Source organism: Strigops habroptila, chromosome Z, assembly GCF_004027225.2.
Source record: "Strigops habroptila isolate Jane chromosome Z, bStrHab1.2.pri, whole genome shotgun sequence".
In the NCBI taxonomy this organism is placed as follows: Eukaryota; Metazoa; Chordata; class Aves; order Psittaciformes; family Psittacidae; genus Strigops; species Strigops habroptila.
The window spans coordinates 26,906,629-26,926,039 of NC_044302.2; the positions used below are offsets into that span (position 1 = coordinate 26,906,629).

At 40.5% G+C, this 19,411-nt stretch overlaps 1 protein-coding gene across 18 annotated transcripts in view; it reads left to right on the forward strand.

The window, feature by feature from the left end:
* The window catches only part of MEF2C (myocyte enhancer factor 2C), a 128,788-nt gene extending 122,811 nt beyond the window's left edge, over positions 1-5,977 (forward strand). For 14 of the 18 annotated variants that reach the window (XM_030470525.2, XM_030470526.2, XM_030470522.2 and 11 more), the window contains one exon: positions 1,176-5,977. In XM_030470525.2, coding sequence (XP_030326385.1) covers positions 1,176-1,497 — 322 coding nt within the window. In that variant the 3' untranslated portion in view covers positions 1,498-5,977. The remainder of the gene's footprint in view (positions 1-1,175) is intronic. The other 4 variants (XM_030470535.1, XM_030470534.1, XM_030470537.1 and 1 more) reach the window with 1 other exon arrangement.
* Positions 5,978-19,411: the final 13,434 nt, after the last annotated feature.

Sequence of the window (19,411 nt, forward strand, 5' to 3'; positions counted from 1 at the left end):
ATTTCCAAATCCCAGTATTTCTTCTACTGGCAGTAAAACGCCTGCACATCCCTTTGCATTTAAAACCTGACGAGGCCAAGTGGCCTATTGTCCCTGCTGCCTTCAGTCTCCCCCTGTAAAAATACTCAGTAGAAACCTTGAAACTGTGTCTCAGGGGTTAGACACCAACTTCAGCCTAGCAAATGGTCCCTGAAGTGGAACATAATGGGAACTGCATGTTGAGAACTCTGTTTTAATAACGAAGAGAAAAGTCAGGTTTTACCAGGAGGGTGGTGCTTTTGCACAAAACATCCTGCAGATGCAAATTATCTCATTTCTCCCACAGAGATAAAGCGCATTCTCAGTATTCGCTCTCCTCCCTGCCGTTTCAGCTTCTCTCTGCCCATAAAAATGCATAGAAAGAAAATGAACTTAGAATAGTTATACAGCTTGACTTTGAAGAAGTTTTAGCATAACAGTTTCTCTTGATGCTAGGAGCATCCTCTGAGCTCGGCTCTCCTACAGGCAAATAGCACAATCCTCTGACATCTTCCAGTACTCTTCAGCTTCTCTTTGGTTGTTTATTGAAAAGCATTCTAGTGAGTTATGAATTACAGATTTGAACCATAAAATCATATCTAAATCCTTGCCTCCCTATGGTATTTTATTAGTGTCTAGGACCAGAAATTACTAGGACCAATAATTTCAACTCTATTCTGAACAGTATAAATTGTACCTGGCCCAAACTTTCATTTCTGTTTTACATCTGAAGTCGTGTGTCGAAATAGTCACCAATAAAAATAGTTGGGCGCACTCAAACTAATTGGATTAATCCCAGCAGAAAGTCCGTGCCTCCCCTGTCTCAGCCGGTGCATACACACACACAAGCATTAGTTATAAAGGTGGTTCCAACAGTGCAAAGGCTCGCCTTCCAAAATTTGTTGTGATACTTGAGTCAAAAAAAGGAGAGAGAGATTGAAGGCGAAACCTCCTTTCAAACCGAGGGCACATCCACAGCTGTTGTGATGTTTTCATCTCTTTGAATTGGTGAATTCTGCCCAGAACACAGTTCCCGTGCTCTCTGCAGGCGCTGGCCCCTCGCGAGCCTTTACACTGGTGTTTTGTGTGAGTGTTTGTGCATATATGGGGGCTCCATGCCTCCTCCGTCTGTAACTGGGTTTCCTTTCCTCCTACAGAGCTTGCACTAGCACTCATTTATCTCAGAGTACAAATCTCTCCCTGCCTTCTACTCAAAGCCTCAACATCAAGTCAGAACCTGTTTCTCCTCCTAGAGACCGTACCACCACACCCTCGAGATACCCACAGCATACGCGCCATGAGGCGGGGAGATCTCCCGTTGACAGTTTGAGCAGCTGTAGCAGTTCCTATGATGGAAGTGACCGTGAAGATCACCGGAACGAATTCCACTCCCCCATTGGACTCACCAGACCTTCGCCGGACGAAAGGGAAAGCCCCTCTGTCAAGCGCATGCGGCTGTCTGAAGGATGGGCGACATGATAACATTATTATCTATTAGGTTGTTTTTTCTTTTCCTTGCAGTGTGTGTGTGCTATACCTTAATGGGGGAGGGGGGTCGATATGCATTATATGTGCCGTGTGTGGGGAAAAAAAAAAAAAAAAAACAAAACAAAACTAAAAAAAAAAAAGTCAGGTACTCTGTTTTGTAAAAGTACTTTTAAATTGCCTCAGTGATACAGTATAAGGATAAACAGAAATGCTGAGATAAGCTTAGCACTTGAGTTGTACAACAGAACACTTGTACAAAATAGATTTAAGGCTAACTTCTTTTCACTGTTGTGCTCCCTTGCAAAATGTATGTTACAATAGATAGTGTCATGTTGCAGGTTCAACGTTATTTACATGTAAATAGACAAAAGGAGAACATTTGCCAGAAATGGCAGATCTTTACTGAGAGAGAAGGCAGCTGTTATGAGACATATAGAAAAGTGTACAGGTGTTTTGACAGACCCAGCGGTTGGGTGGCCATGAATTGATGCTAGAAAGAGGGTGGGTCACCTGACATACCGAAAACGCTCACAAACATGCAGGCATCTGGTTAGAGTATGGCACTCAGATAGAAAGGATCAAACGTTTAAAGACGACCATACTTGTAAAAACGTTGAGTTCGAGGGCTAACATATTTAATTTTACAAATTCTGGGTCTGCATCACTTATTAAAAGAAAAAAAATATAAAAAATATGTACATTGCATTTTGCTTATTTTCATATTAAAAAGTAAGACAGAGTTTGCAAAGCATTTGTGGCTTTTGTAGTTTCCTCAAGCCAAAATGTGTTCTTTTTCCTGTGATAGCTTCGCTGATCTTTTAAACAGTCCTGAAGAAACAAACAAAAAGGACTTTTTGTATAGAAAGCACTACCCTAAGCCATGAAGAACTCCATGCTTTGCTAACCAAGATAACTGTTTTCTCTTTGCAGAAGTTTTGTTTTTGAAATGTGTATTTCTAATTATATAAAATATTAAGAATCTTTTAAAAAAATCTGTGAAATTAACATGCTTGTGTATAGCTTTCTAATATATATAATAATTATGGTAATAGCAAAAGTTTTTGTTATCTTAATAGTGGGGAATTATATTTGTGCAGTTGCACATTTAACTATTTTCTTTCTGTTTTCTTTGGCTGGGTATACATTTTACAGATCAAAGTCAGCTGTTGAAAGACTGATCTGTAAAAAATTAGAACTTACCCATGGTGTAACAACTTAAATCATTTTAATACAGCATTTTACAATCAGTTGGGTGAACTGCGATCCATTGTATATACTGATTAGTTCTTTCATGCTGTTTTGTGCATTGTAACAAGTTAAGGGCCCTTCTATTACTTAACGTCCTGCGTATCTTGTAGTTTTCCATGGGTTAAATGACAAAGTGGCATAACTTGGCCATTTCTCCTTAATAAAGCTGGTATTCTGCCTGTCAGAATTGGGTGTACAGCTCTAGCAGCTGTCAGTTGCGTGAGTGCGGGTGAATATTTGGCAGAAGCAGTAGGGAGAGCTAAAGGGAGGGATCGCCATGAACATGGCTATTGTAAGGATTACTCCCCTCTCTCACAGATTTAAAACTCTTCGAGAGATCATCAGTTAAAGGACCATTCAAACATCGATTGATCTCACAGCCAACACTGGCTGTTAGGTCCCTGGTTCTCATCGACCTTTGTGGTCACGTCGTCTCACAGTGAGCACGTTGTTGAGCAATGCTCTCTGTGTATCTCCAACCAAGCAAGCTTTGCTTCAGCATATGCTATCCACAATTTCTCCTGCCTCATGTGGTTTCTTTGACTAAAACAGCTTGACCAGAGGGAGTGTATCACTTCTGTAAGTCCCTCTTTGTCCTTCTTGTTTATCAGAAGAAAATGGTATTTTCAAATGTTTCAGTCTAATCTTGCTGTTGGAGGGAAAAGGTGTTTAGGCGAAACATTAGTGCCATAGTAAACTGTAATATTTCTCCTTTTTCCAAGAGTCCTTCCAACTGTCACCTATCTACATTGACACAGTGGTGAAGGATATAGCTGCGACAGCTAAGTATCAACACCAAATACTTTGTTAAGGGAAATTCACACTCTGTTTCCCACCTATACATGCAGTTGCTGTGCACTGCTCAATGATAAGAGTGTACCTCTCTGCAGTAGAGAATGATGAACAGACTACGGTGTGCGTCAGGACATACGCTTTTCACTTATCATGACTTTATAGACGCCTGCCTTACAGGCACTCTCAGCCATGCAGGGGCTAGTGCATGATCTGGAAACTCTTTAAGCAGAATACTGTGCTACTACTGCATCTATCTTAGTTCGTGTAGCAATCCGCAGGGTAAACAAAAAGATACGCATGTTTAAAAAAAAAAGGAAAAACACCAAAAAAAAAAATCACAAAAAGTAACAAAAACAAAACAAAAAAAAGGGTAAAATGGGTCCCGTAATTAATTTTAAAACACAAAAAAACTGTTTTTGAAACCACTTTCTTCAACTTCAGATAAACCTATACTCATATTCTCTCCTGAGAATTTTAAACTTTGGTGTGTCAAAAATATGCAAATATATCACAAATGTACCTTGTAATTTCAAGAAAAAAAAATACAATTTTATCAGTATTGTAGTAAAAACTTGTCAGTGGGGAAGGGGATTTGGTCTATTGATATATGAAGAATAGCCATATTAGTAGTTTACCTTGCGATTTGCCTCAGCAACGCATGAAAAAAGGAAAGATACCGTATTTAACAAAGATGCAGTGTAATATATTACTGCAAGTAACTAAGCAGAAAGTAGCCTGAAAAGTATTGCCTGGGCAATTTATATTGACTCTGACAATGATTTTTGTACAAACACAAGTAAACAGAATCACGTGAAAATAAATGCCAGTCATCCCTCTTGTTCCTGCTGCGGAGGGCAACTAACTTATACTGGCAAAATTTTGGGGGATAATGCATATTTGCAAACTGATCTAATGATAAGAAGCACAACTTTGATTGTGAAGTCACTTTCTGTAAACTATAACTGTCTACCTTTCTTGTTCCTTTATCTGTACCTTACCATTTATTGTATTTGCAAAGCTAATTTGGGTTTATTGTGTGATTCCTTTGTATTTAAGGAGTTTGGGGCAGAGCCCTGAAAGAGTATTAACATTTACTTTACCTTAACCCATGCTATATAATGTTTTAGGCAACATTCTTAATTGTAAGTTCAAACACCTGAAGTGGCATTCTAGACATCTGCAAGTATTGTTATAGCTAAGCTAACCTCTATTAAAAGGTGTTGTCAGTTAGTGTTTAATTGCTGGTGACAATTATATGATATACCCTATCTGCACAACCTGTATATTGTATGCATTGAGCCATTCGCAGTAAAGCTTTTGTCATTTCAGTGTTTTTCAAAAGTTGTGTTTTATAACAAAATGGCTTATATTTTTCCCAGAAGAGGAATTTAGCAGTTTTTAATGAATAATATAAAAATATCTGTTGTCCTCAGATCTTTTTCAGGTAAAGCTAGCGTAAGAATAAAAGAACCCATAGACTGTTTTCAAGGATGTCAACCCTTTTGTATTGTATGTGTTATCCTATATACCCTCTTTTATCTATAGTCCTAACAGCTGTTTTGTTTTCCTTCTTCCTTCGCCTTGAAGGTAAATGCTTTGTAATTTTTTAAAAGCCACTTGAAACCTCAATAAAGGCTGTTGCCTAAACATGGCATACTTCATCTGTTCCTGTTTGTGCCATCTGCTGTGATGTCGTCAGTTATATGGCATTAATTTCCTGCCACTACAGGTCTCTTGAAGGATTGATGGAACATTGGTGTCTGTTAGAATGCTTCAGACTGTAGATGTAAAAAAAAGGCTTTTGTTAATATATTTTAACCAAAGATGTGGAGCAATCCAAGCTTTGAGCCACAGACCTTCTGCATCAAAAGTATCCGTTTAATTATTTTCATAATCAGGTGTTGCATTTCTACCTTCCCTTCTCATACCTCAGACTGAACCGTACCTCAGTTTGATTCAAAAAAAGGTCAGTTAAGAAACTCATTTTAAATTAAAAAAGTGGGGAAAAAAAAATGCAGTACCAGAGTCTTTCGTGGAGTAACTAATATCAGACCTGGGTTACCACAGGCATTACACTTGGATTGCTTCAGATGGTTTGTTGTATCCTTTTTTTCTTTTTTATTTCTCTTTCATGGGGATTTGCTTCCATAAAACAATGGTGATAACAAAATAGCTTGTAAATGGGAGCATACAAGCATTTGCAACAAATATAAAAGTAGAGGCTCACAGCGGCATAAGCTGGACTTTGTCGCCACTAGATGACAAGATGTTATAACTAAGTTAAACCACATCTGTGTATCTCAAGGGACTTAATTCAGCTGTCTGTAGTGAACAAAAATGGGAAAATTTCAAAAGATTCTCCTGCTGGAAACAAGGTATAATTTGTATTTTGCAGACAAATCAGTAAAGTTACTGGCTTTCTTAGTGATACGGTGTGTGTGGTGCCTTTTTTTTTATCAATTTGATGTTCTATTTTCACTGTTTTGCACAGTAACACGTGAAAGAATCAGCACTTTAACAACTGGCAGTTGCCTCAAAGTCCCTCTGCCTGTCACTTGTGCTTGCTTAGAAAGTTAAGCACATTTTTGTGGCACCCTGAGCATCGTAGGTCCTCACAAATGTTAATGCCCCACCACACATCATCCCACCAGGCTAGAGAAGCTCCATTACTGCTCTGGAAGTTAGTGCAGTTTTGAACAAGGCTGTCTGAATCTGGCCCTGATGTCTGAGGTAGCCGAGGAGCTAGGTGAGATAATGCCTGACATTTGGGTACTTAATCAGACCCCCATAGGTACATGTCCTGTAAATTCTACCCATGGGGAGAACCATGAAAAAACCCTACCAAAAAAAAAAAAAAGTTCTGTGTCAAAACCTTGTATCCTTTGGATCCATGCTTAATATATATTTTTTTCTAACGTGATAACTTTATAGGAACTGCATCAGATTTAATCTATTCCCTTTTGTGTACTTTTGTTGTTGTTGTTTAATTTTTTTTTCCCTACTAGCATTTATAGTTCTGGAGCCTAAGACTACAAGGATGCCATTACTTCAACGAGGTGTTTTTTCAGGCTATTAATAAATTAAGGTGCTTGGTGAATTTGGCAATTTCAAAAACAACAGTACAAGGTTTAGTTTCTAAATATGTTTATGAAAGAAAACAGCTGCACTGTTATTTACCTGTTGCTTTTAATGACAATTTTTTTTTAAAGAAGGACGTTTCTGGTATTGCAGTGTTGGACACAGCATAATAATCAGATGCTAAAACTAAGATAAGTGTCATTGGGTTTACTACATAATGCATTTTTCTTGAGTAAATCACATTTTGTCATCGTTGGCAATGATAAGCAAAACATTTCTGGAAATGCAGTCGATGCGTAATACTCTCTGAAATCTTAGAAAATTCATATCTGGGAGTCCTTGCACCTGCAGTCAGTCATCTGTGTGATTAATACTGATAACGGTATACCTACATTGGAAAAGGAATTACTTAGCAAATAGAGTCTGTTATAAACCCTGTCTTGTTATTTATTACTCCAGAAAAATAACAATACACATACTGATTACTTTGCTTTATATTCTATGAACTATATTTCTGCTTTAAAAATGGTGTGTTGCAGTAGAAGCGGGGAGGTCACCAGTTCTCTAAATAAGCTTTCTCACTTTAGGTTCATAAATGTCATTCTAAAGAGCAACTGTAAAGTGTATGGTCTGAGATAACTAAGCCGCGCACCTTCTCCATACAAAGTGTTTGCTTTCCCTCGAAGTCTTTCTCCTTTTCTTTGGCGAAAAATCAACATCTTTTTAGAACTGGAAGACTATGCTGAGAGCTGCATGTGTCCCACAAGAGCACAGAGTGCTATTCTGTTTATACCTTTGCTTACTGTCAGTGTGACCCACTCATACCTAACCCTTCTTCAGATGCAGTGTCTACATTTCAACAGGTTAAACACTGGGGGTTAGAGGGTCCAAGGAGCAGCAAGGAGAAATGATTTTAAAACAATCAGATCATTTAATCTAAAAACAGAAAGAAAAAACTTTGTTCACGCCTCTATTCACAGACATAGCCTATTCCTCATTAATTCAATGGAAATTTACCAATGCAGAGCAATGCAGCAAGGCTTTACCTGCTCCATGAATGGTCCCACCCACATATGGAACTGGAAACTCCAGATCTGGTTTGGGGAACTCAGACTACTTAGCCATAGCAAATTCAGGCTACATTTATTCTATATTTGTGTACTGCACTTGACACTTTACACTGAATATTCAGAGCTTCTGCAGTAGGCAGATGTATACTGCGTACTCTGCAGTTCACGTTAACACATCTGAGATAACCTTAACTGTTGTTAGCAACTATCATGGCCAACAGTAGTATTTCTACTAATGAAGGTATTTCTTCCTCCTCTTCCAGCAGATTTCAGCACATGCTTTGGTTCCATTCTGCGTCACCTTAATTGCTAGAGGTCATTCAAAGCTAACACAAGAATGCTTGCAGGAACGATGAATTTGAAATGAGTACATTGGTTCCGAAAACTACAAAACACACTGTTCTAACTGGTTTTTTTATCCTCTTCTGTCTTTGTGCTTTTGTATGTGATTCATTTATAACCCATTCAGAGCTGTCTGTTTCAAGTATCCATTTGTGTTTGTTTAGACAATGAGCTGTAAGGTCTTTTTGGCTACAAAACTTATTGCCTCATTCTGAGGGGCAGAGGTTGATCACTATTACCTATGAAGATTTCGCTTTGGCTGGAGACAAGAACTAATGTAATAGAACATGTCACTGTGTGGGGAAACACTTAAAGGTGATAAAACTTAAATGCAGTGTATTTGCATGATAAATATAACCAGTGTAAACCACAATTTTGTTGTGACAGTACATTGCACAGCTTATTCTCTGTACTCAGGAGAGTTGCTCAGGATAGGTTGTGCAGTCTTACCGTGAAAACACAGCATCCTGTGACAAATATGTACAAAAGCGTGTTGTATCACCAAAACTTGAAAGAAGGAGACAAGGAAAAAGCATCTGGAATCTGACTACGGAGAGTTGACAAGCCAAGGTGCAGCACTCAGACGACACAAAATGGCCAGCAGAAATGCAATTGGTTGCATTTACTAGGTTGCATTCTGAACCACTGAAAAAATCGTCACAAAGGAAGAAATATCAAGAAATATATTAAAAAGAAAATTTGAAAAAGCACATACATTTCTGCTGTTCTGTGCCTGAACATCTGAATATATGTCAAAGAATGTTGCTTGAAATGCAACCCTTTAGTTTCCCTCTGACATTTATCAGGAAAAACATCACCTTCTTTAATTATAGTTTGCTGTATTACTCATTAGTTAACTAGGAAAAGCAGAAAGGAGGATCCTGGCCTAAGTGTGTTTAGTTGATAGTTGGTAGCCATGGAGAAGTAGCTTAATCTACTGTGATGCTCTCAGACTATGAACACTGAACTTGCACTCAGCAAAGTCTAAGACATAAACTTGGAGGAGATTACACTGCCTCACGGCAACACTCTGCAGTGTCAAAGATAAGCTTGTGAAAAAATAATACATACGGCACTTAATCATCTGAAGTAAATTTATCTCTCCTTGGCGGAGACCCAAGTCACTTTTTTTGCAACTTTTTGTTGAATGTTAGAATTTATTTTTTTTTTAAGTAACTGGGAGCTAGAAAATATCATTATGACATCCTTTGCAGATGTGTTCTTACAGCAGGAAACCCTGATCTAATACATATTATTCAACCTCAAAGAGAATATAGAATAAGATGACCTGGGGAAAAATCTGCTTGAAGGAAAAATTACATTAAATACGAGTTTTCAACCTGGTAAATAAATAAATATTAATGTGTAGTCTCATGTGAATGGTGTGGAGACAGCAGATCTGTAGGAAAACTACCACGTGCTCTCTGTCAAAAGCAGTGAAAGCAAGGGATATCCAAAGAAGCAGACAGCAGGTTCACAAGGACACATGATGACCACATTACATGTAATTAAATAGTGGGACTTGCAGCCATAAGACATCGTGAAGCCAAAAGCCTGAGTCAGTTCATAAGGGTTAGATAAGTTAACAGGACACAGCTCTGTTTGTCCTGTTGAGCATGACAATACACTTACAGTTCCCAGCTAAAGTAAAAGAAGATTTTCCACAGCTGATTTCTGGAAAATGAGAGGCATTCTAAGGGAAAATTCATATATGCCATTATTTTTTTAATGTCAATCCCCCACAGACCACTGTCAGGGAGAAGATAATGAGATAAACAGACTTTTGATCTGACCCCATATGGCAGTTCTTGTGACTTGTATTATCACATAATATAACAACCCTTCTTTTCCATGCAAACCCTTTTTTTTCAGACTATGCATACTGATTTTACAGTGTTAGACATTAACACAGTACAAAAGAAGCAGTCAGCCTGAATAAAAGCCGAAAGCTAAAACTGTCAGGCCTTCCCATTTAGTACGACTTTGCCTTCTCAATATTGTGAAGCACACCCAGTTGACTAAAGTGTAAACATGCACCTGCTTATTTGTTTCACAACAGCGAAGAAAAATTAATAACTGCATAAATTACAGGCACACAAGTACAGTTAATGATGTGTGACGGATAGAATTAATGCATACATACTGGAGTGAGGATGTTGGTGTGTAAGTATGGGGGTGGGAGATGTAAGCAGAGAGGTGACACAAGTATAGACCCGGGCCTGTAATTTCACATACCTGCTGCTCAACAATGCACCAGAACTTTGCTCATGTAGTTGTCTGCAAAGTGCCAGCTAAGACACTGGGACTGCTCCCACCATGAAAAAAAAAGTGCTTGCATATGTAAATATCATAGAATCACAGAATCCCAGACTAGTTTGGGTTGGAAGGGACCTTAAAGCTCATCCAGTTCCAACCCCCTGCCATGGGCAGGGACACCTTCCACTAGAGCAGGTTGCTCCAAGCCCCGTCCAACCTGGCCTTGTGCACTGCCAGGGATGGGGCAGCCACAGCTTCTCTGGGCAACCTGTGCCAGGGCCTCACCACCCTCACAGGGAAGAACTTCTTCCTAAGATCTCATCTCAATCTCCCCTCTGACAGGTTAAAGCCATTTCCCTTGTCCTGTCCCTACAGGCCCTCGTCCAAAGCCCCTCTCCAGGTTTCTTATAGGTGATATGCCTACACAATGCCTCACAAATATGCCATATTAGGCATCAAACTTTAATTAATAGAACACATACGCAACACAGGATAAATAATGAAATCTCTATTTGCGGTCGCCGTACCCTGCTACACAGGATATTCCATTGAACAGCATTATAGGGAAATATATGTCATGTGCTCGTGTCAGGGCTGAAGATTGTTTTTGCCTGCAGCCAATCAGTGCAGCACACAAATATTCTGGATCAGCCACCCATGCACATACCTTGTTTTCCACTTCTATATTGACTGACTTAACAAAGAATAACAAAGGCTGTAGTTTAATCAAAACTACAGGGCTAAATGCAGAAACGACTGAGCAAAATTCCACAGGTATGTTACACAGATCAAACTCGGGGGCTGTCAGATGATGCCTCCTATTAGATGCTTCTAATATCTTTGAGTGTAGACTGAGGTATTTTAGGAGTTTCAAAAAATGTTTTTGCATTCCTGAGTCTGTGAACTAGTCAAGTTTATTAATAGTCTAACTGTGAAATCTTTTAGTGAAAGTAATTTAGCAACTCATGAGAAATGCTCATGACAGATGCAGCATAAATATAACAATCATTTTAAAAACTCTATCTTGAATTACCTTAGCATGTAGAGGCAGAGGCTGAGCCTTTGCCAAACACAGCCCCCTGCCATGCCTTTTCCTCTATTTATACACTTTGAATATTGGCTGAACAATTCAGTGGATCAAGTCATTTGACTGTTGCAGAAAAACAGACTTTGTCCTAGGATAGAAGACAGATAGAAGATGACAGCTGGACAAATCTAAAAGCTTACAAGAAGATTAAACACTCTGCAAACATCATTTCAGTGCCATCTTTCTGAAATCCATTTGACATCTCAGCTGCTCTAAATTGGAATGGTTAAAAAATAGAAGTTACATTTAAAGAGCTGTAAAACTAATCCTGATCTAGCTTTTCATACAGCTGTGCCAGCGTCACTCACAAGTGTAAATAGCAATTGCTTTGGAGTTTGCAGAACTAGAATCAACCTGCATATCAAGCAATGGAAGTCACCAGTGCAATGACTTCTAATCCCTTTTAAAGGTAAAGGACTTTGAAACGAGGAAGAACAGCACGGTTTTAGTCCAGGTTTTCAGAGGGACAAATACATCTGATCAACAAACACAAAACTGTGATACAGGCAAGAAATTCTGAGGCATTAGCCTGTTTTCTTACCGTTTGAATTTAGCAGAAGCAGTGCACACCCTGAAAACATAGGAGAGGCTTTCCCAACCAAGTGTTCGTGGCTGATTCACTCTATTTCTGCAGGATGAAATGTGGATATACATGAAGTACATTATGGTTTGGTAAAATCTGGAGTCTTTTCTTTTTCCAGCATGCAGCAGATACCTAGAAATCATGTCCTGAGTTTTTAATTGAAATTTCCTTCCACTGTTGGCCTTTTAGAGCCTCTCACCTACATATTGCAATTAAATTCCAGAGTTAATGTATTAAATATCTACTATTTCCTCTGTTTAGTTCTTATTACTCTAAGGTGCTGTCAGGATGCTGTGAAGACACACACAAAACCCCATCATTGTGTTGGCATGGCTCAGAGAAAGCTACATTTGTTCTGCTTCAGAAAAGTGTGTGACAAACAGCTTCGAGACACAGTGCCGTCTGAACTGTTGTTTTATGGGAAGGCAGTCACAGGAAAACCACAGGAAAACGGATGCTCAACAACTTGCGTAGTCAGTGAAAGTAATGCCATAACAAACATTCAGCTGTCCTTCTCTCCCCTTGCTGATGGGTAACAGGAAAAGGAGAAAAACCTCTTTTCTTCCCCCAGCCCACTTCTGCTCTACTGCCTTAAATGCTCTTTGGCTGGAAGAAAGACTCTGAAGCACATTTCTTTGACACTGGACCTCAGGGGTTGCTTATCTCCTTCTGACACATTTTAAGAAGAGGGACAGAAGAGAGAGATGGTTTAATGTAATAGCATATCTGTATGGATTTATTTTTCAGAAGATTTACTTACACAAAGCATTTCCCCAAACTTCTCCCGACTTCTTATGATTTCTGTTTTTTTGGGGTTTTTTTTCTGTTATATGCCATGTATACAAGGTGCTAATTTGTTCCTTTTTAGTATTTCTGTAGACATTTCTATAGAACAGCAGAATTTAGGGCAGAATGCTATCACATCAGAAAGAGTCAGTGATATGTTTCTAGTGAGATAAATCATTTTGATCAGAAAACTGAAGCTGAGAATTAGTGGTCAGTTTACACGTGGCCATTCAGTTTACTCGTGGCCATTCAGATATGTGTCTACACATGCAAGAAGACTTCACCATGAAGAAATGGTGTATGAAAATACACACTAGTTTGAGGATGTCTTTGCATAAGTGAGTTTCTTTGATCCTCTATGTAGCTGTTCAGCAGCACTTGAATCACACCTTTTACTTTGGGATCACACTTTTTACTTTGGGTTCAGCACTTTTCACTTGTCCGTTCCTGAGTGATTAATAATAGTTAGAATCACAAATCCCCTCCATCCCTCTCCCATCCTCTTGTTCAACCTGGGGAATACCAGTCAGGCCAGCGTAATCTCCCCTCCATGGACCAGATCAAGGCTCCCACTTTGAGCCAGGGTAACAAGGGAGGTGTTCACCTCCACAGGGCTAATGATTTGTCTGGCTTTAGTTACACTCTGTGTAAGAAGACCCTAATTGGAAACCACAGGCTGAGTAACAGCTGAATAGGGTCTTGAAGGAAGAAACATGGAAACTATAATCACAGAATCACAGAATCTCAGACTAGTTTGGGTTGGAAGGGACCTTAAAGCTCATCTAGTTCCAAACCCCTGCCACAGGCAAGAGCACCTTCCCTGCTCCAAGCCCCGTCCAACCTGGCCTGGAACACTGCCAGGGATGGGGCAGCCACAGCTTCTCTGAGCAACCTGTGCCAGGGCCTCACCACCCTCACAGGGAAGAACTTCTGCCTGAGAGCTTGTCTCAATCTTCTCTCTGTCAGGTTAAAGCCATTCCCCCTTGTCTTGTCCCTACAGGCCCTTGCCCAAAGCCCCTCTCCAGGTTTCTTGTAGCCCCTTTAGGCACTGGAGCTGCTCTAAGATGTCCCCTTTAGGAGCCTTCTCTTCTGCAGGCTGAACCAGCCCAGCTCTCTCAGCCTGTCTCCAGAGCAGAGCTGCTCCAGCCCTTGCAGCATCTCCGTGGCCTCCTCTGGACTCACTCAAGCAAGTCATATCGACTGCTTATAATTCAGAGACTTTGAGTTTTTAGTATAATGAAGTAATTTTCTTGAATAAGATGATTTCTTTGACTGAGCTCTCTCTTCTGCTGCTGCATTGTATATCCTACAGGTGATGCACCTTGTGAAGGGGGTGTTTTACCTTTGTGCAGTTTACTGTGTGCATGCAGAATGTTTCATTTGGAAGGCTGTGTCTGGAATGCCAACCAGTTTGGTTTTTCATTGTACTACTGTTTTGGTCAGGCAAAGCCCTCTGGAAAAACAAGGAGAAAGACCCTTCCCCAGGAGAACCTGAGCAGGAAGTTTCTGAAGTGATGGATAACCACAGGCTGAGCAGGGTTCTGATCACAGCAAGACATTTCCTCCCGCAGAAAAGACTGAAAAGATAGAGAAAAAAACGTTGCCTGGGAGGCTGTGGGGAATTGTCTGAAGATTATACAGTGCAAGAGGCCATCAAAGGCTGATGGAGTGGAGCAAAAGACCAGTAATGAAGACTACAATATACAAAGGGACAAGGAAGTTAATTCCCCTGCTCTTATTTATTATCTCCTCATGCAGACTTTATATTCCACTATTTCAAGTTTTCTTACGTTTAGGAATTAACATTTTAAGAAAACATTGCTTGAGAGGTAACACTGTGAGGGTGCTCACAGTAAGAATAAGTCAGACAACATCACCTGAAGACTCAGCTCACGTTTCTTTGAGGGTATCAGGATATAGCTTCTAGGCTACTGTGGCTGCACAAACAAGCATCAACTAGGCTGTACGAAAAGGTTTGTTCTCTATTAGGTTGTAAAATTGAAAAATCACTATTCCCTAGTCAGTAGCTGGAAGAAAGGTCACAATAATATGTTTATCCTATGGAGAGACAGTTTGCATCATAATTCTTCGGCCTGTTTGCCAAGCATGGAAAGATAATGCTATATAAAAGACAGTAAAACTTCCTTAAACTAGGACTGATTTTTCAGTAGACAGCATAGGCCTCTAGATCTTTTTCATCCAGTATAGTCTCTTATCATAAAAGTTTTTATAGCTGTGAGAGTGTGAGCTGCCCACTCACACCGATTTCCTCTGACAAAGCTAAACAGACCGACTGCTGTTTCTGAGACACTTCTGTAGTTATGCTGCCAGCTGGGGTCAGGCCACATAGCTAAGCCTGGGTAGCTTTTCTGCTAATGCTAACATCAGTCTCCTTCAAACGATCTATGAATAGCTGCCAAAGAGACAGCATTAGCCAGACCTTTTCTCTTCCCAGCTTCTGAATGGCAGCAGATTTCTCCAGCCTACTAGATTATAAGGAAGCTAATTTTGCCTGTAGAGAGGAGTACCAGTCTCTCCTATACAGTTTTTGTGTTCTATTTTTGGAGCCACAGAGTGTTAGACTTAGAGACGCTCAGGAAGACCCTTCTTTTCCATCTCCCAGGCATTTGGATTTCCTCTGATCTTGCTCTTTGGCAGCCGGTGTCCCCAAGCAGTTACACCCATTCCTTACCAAAAAAAAAAAAAACAAACCCAAAAAAAGCTGATTCTGCTCATGGGACTAGACACAGTTACTTTAAAGGAAGCTCATACTTCACCAATGCTCCCTACATTTCTTCTGATTTTTGCAACCATGCTTTCCACCAGTAGATGGTCCCACTCTTATGCTTTGCTCATTATTCACTTTCAGCCTGGAGAAGAAAAGGTTCCAGGAGACTTTAGAGCAGCTGCCAGTGCCTAAAAGGGGCTACAAGAAACCTGGAGAGGGGCTTTGGACAAGGGCCTGTAGGGACAGGATGAGGGGGAATGGCTTTAACCTGACAGAGGGGAGATTGAGATGAGCTCTCAGGCAGAAGTTCTTCCCTGTGAGGGTGGTGAGGCCCTGGCACAGGTTGCCCAGAGAAGCTGTGGCTGCCCCATCCCTGGCAGTGTTCAGGGCCAGGTTGGACGGGGCTTGGAGCAACCTGGTCTAGTGGAAGGTGTTCCTGCCCATGGCAGGGGGTTGGAAATGGGTGAGCCTTATGGTTCTTTCCAACCCAAACCACTCTGTGAGTCTATGACTGGATTTAATTCACAGAGTGAAACAGTTATCTCTACAATCTGTGGAAAAATCTCATCTTGTCCTCACATTGCCCAAAGCAGAAGAAAGCAAGGGTACTCAGGTGATGGAGGCACACATAGCATTCCTGGAGGGCATCTCATATAAAAAGTCGTGACAGTATTAAAGCACATGACTCAGTGTTCATAGCTAGGAATATGAACTGTGCAGCAAGGCAGAGGGTCAGGCAGCCGATGGTGGGGTAAACATCCACAGACCCCCCTGCGGAAAGACATGGGTTTACAATGGACTGGGAGCAGGTCAGGCAGAGGAGATTTTCCAGACTATCCAAATCTCATGTAGATATCCTGTGTAAGGTCTGTGACACTTAAACTTCTCAGAGGGACTTATTATCCAGGTCTCCTTATTGTCCCTGACCAGTCTGCTAGTGCATGGGCCATCTCCAAAGTGTTGATGTCTATACAACAGTTAACAAAGTGCTTGGGATCTCAGTTTTTCACCATCTACCTGCCTATGTGGTATAGAAAAGAAAAAACTGTCTACCAAACTCCTGACTTCTGCCTTTTTATTAAAAAATAAAAAGAGAAAAGAAAAGCTTCTTGTCCCCAGGCTTAAGCTCAGAAGAGCTTTGCAGTGCTTTTAAAGACAAAACTCCTTTTTTTTTGACATTCATTTCGGATATGCTGTCCCCGAATAATTCCGAGGAAGTTTTTGATGGATCCTAGGAGATTACATATGTTAATAACAGAGTTAATAAACAGACAGACAACAAGACAGAAATACTTTTAGAAGTCTTTGTTAAAAGACTTTTGCAAAGGTCTTCCAAGCCATGGCATATGGGTGTCATGTTGAAGTTCAGGTTGCACAGATAATCTTAACCTCCTCTCTGTTTATAATGTGTATGATTCAGGGCTATCATTCTTCTGAGCATGCTGCAAAAGACATCTGTTCAGTAAGATTCTGTGGAGAGCAATGAGAATATTCTTCCTGGAGTGATGTACGTTTGCAACAAAGCTTTTGTAACTAGTTGGCTAAGATTATCTTTCAAATCGTTATTTTTGCTGCTGGGACTTTTTTCTATTATTAATTATGTGTTAGATGCCTAGAGCCTTGTCTCGGCAATTTTTTCACCTCAATTATCCTTTAAATTTAAATGAATAAATATTCCACAATCTCTCCCAGGCAAGCCATTCTTTCTCTGTCTCAGTTTTCTCCTGTGTCAGAGACTTCCTATCCATTCAGGGCCTTTTCAACTGCAAATCCCTAAGTGAGCAAAGGGCACATGTAAACATACACACTAGATTCGTGGTGAGGGAGGATGTCAGGCTCGCTTTGGCTTGCATCCTGGAATGGAGAAACCTCTCTGTTGGTGGAATTAGTTTCTTCCACCTCTGAGAAGGGGCAGAGACACTTGGTAGCTTGGTGCTACTCATGTGACTATCAATCAAGCTTTGCAGGCAAAGAGATACGAAATACCAGCCTGATCAAAGTGTTTTCTCAAAACAGTCCTGCACAGATACATAACCAGTTTGCTTGAACTGGCAGTGCATGTTCCAAGCTGAACCCCACTGGAAGTGCTGGAAGGGCTCCAGTTGCCTTCAGCAGGCTTTCAAGCAGGACATGTCTGTCCAAAGGCACTTCCCTAACACTTAGCGGGGGTTTTGGGAGCTACCTGACCATTGCAGCAGGCAGGTAAAATGCTTTGCAGTATCCAGGCATCTCACTTGGGTGGTTTGCTGTGCAGATCCCATTAGCCTAAACCCTACCACAAAAGTGGGATCTGCCCCTTCATCTGCTAATCCCCGCTCCTGATGCACATGTTTCACAAAGGAAAAATGGCAAAGTAGTTTAAGAGTGATTTTAAAGCTTCTTGCCTGTGGTGGGAGCTTAACTCTGCATCCCTCCTTAGCGCTCCCATTCCCAACTCTTGGGCGAGCAGCAGGAGCTCCTTTTCTGCTGCAGGAGCAGGTACTTATCAAAGCAGGAGAGATGAGGATAGGTGTTGTGACACCTATCACACTGTTTGCATGAGCCACGGGCCCTGAGTTTAGCGTTACCAGAAGCAATCGTTCTCTTCTCTCTGCATGTGGTGGTGTTAATAGTTCTATGTTTTGACAGATCTGCAGGTAAAATCCCAGCTTGTTAATCGTACTTATGGGCCTAGCTCTGCCCTCAGACACATGTTGGCATCTCCCATTGGGCAGAGAAGCTTAGGAACTGCTAGTGCTGCTGCTTTGCTGCTCTCAGGTGCAAGCCTTTGGTTAAAAATACCATTCACCTTGTCTTCCATGAACTTCTGCACCTTGGAAATAGAGACATCTCACTATGTGGTACAAATGGTCCTTTCCAACCTTAAATCTCCAAATATAGAGATAGAAACTATCTCTTTTTCTAATGAGTTGACGTTATCTTTTTTCTTCGGAGAAGTCTAAGGTGTATTTGAAAAGATTCTGAGGATCATTCCTAATTATATCTGGGTTTGCAATTAAACACTGTGTTTAATTAAACAATGTGTTTGCAATTAAACACTATGTGGTCAGTATTTTCCATACTGTACAAAGATGGAATAAGACAAACTAAGTTTTATAATTATGCTTAAGTATATAGTTATGTTATAGTTATATTTATTGCTCATGATACACAATAATGGAATTTAAATATAAACGTTTAGAGAACTTTGTGAGATTAATACAAAAGCCTTACCTTTGAGTAAAATCAGTAGCAAGTAAAAGTTTATGGTCAGTTCCTGTTCTTTTACCACTATAGCGTTTGTGAGGGCATGATTTTAAGATAACATACCATGCCATCCATGCCAAAAAAAGCTGGCTACAAGGGAAAATCTACAAAGATGTTCACCTGCTTGTGTTATTTAATGTCGTGAAATAAAACTATCAACTAACTACCTGAATTACCATCTTTGTAAACAAAACCTGGGAGCATATGGCAGTGCACATTGCCTCAGGATGAAGTGGGGTCACAGCACAGCACAGCACTGGTTTGAATTACAGGCACTGCTATGCTCTGATGTGCAGGGAGAGATGACAGGACTTGACAAGCACGTATATGAGAAGGAAAGACACAAAGGTGACACTAAAAACATAAATCCAAGTTGGGAAGCCTGAGTCACCTGGAAGATGTGAGTAAAGATGAAGAAAAGAGAATGAAGAATGTCTAAAAGGCATCATAGAAACACAGAATCCTGGAGTGGTTTGTATTGAAAGGGACCTTAAAGCTCACCCAGTTCCAACCCCCTGCAATGGGCACAGGCACTTTCCCCTAGACCAGGTTGCTCCAAGCCTCGTCCAACCTGGCCTTGAACACTGCCAGCGATGGGGCAGTCACAGCTTCTCTGGGCAACCTGCAGCAGGACCTCACCACCCTCACAGTAATGTTTTGAATATGGATGATTCAGCATGAAGGAA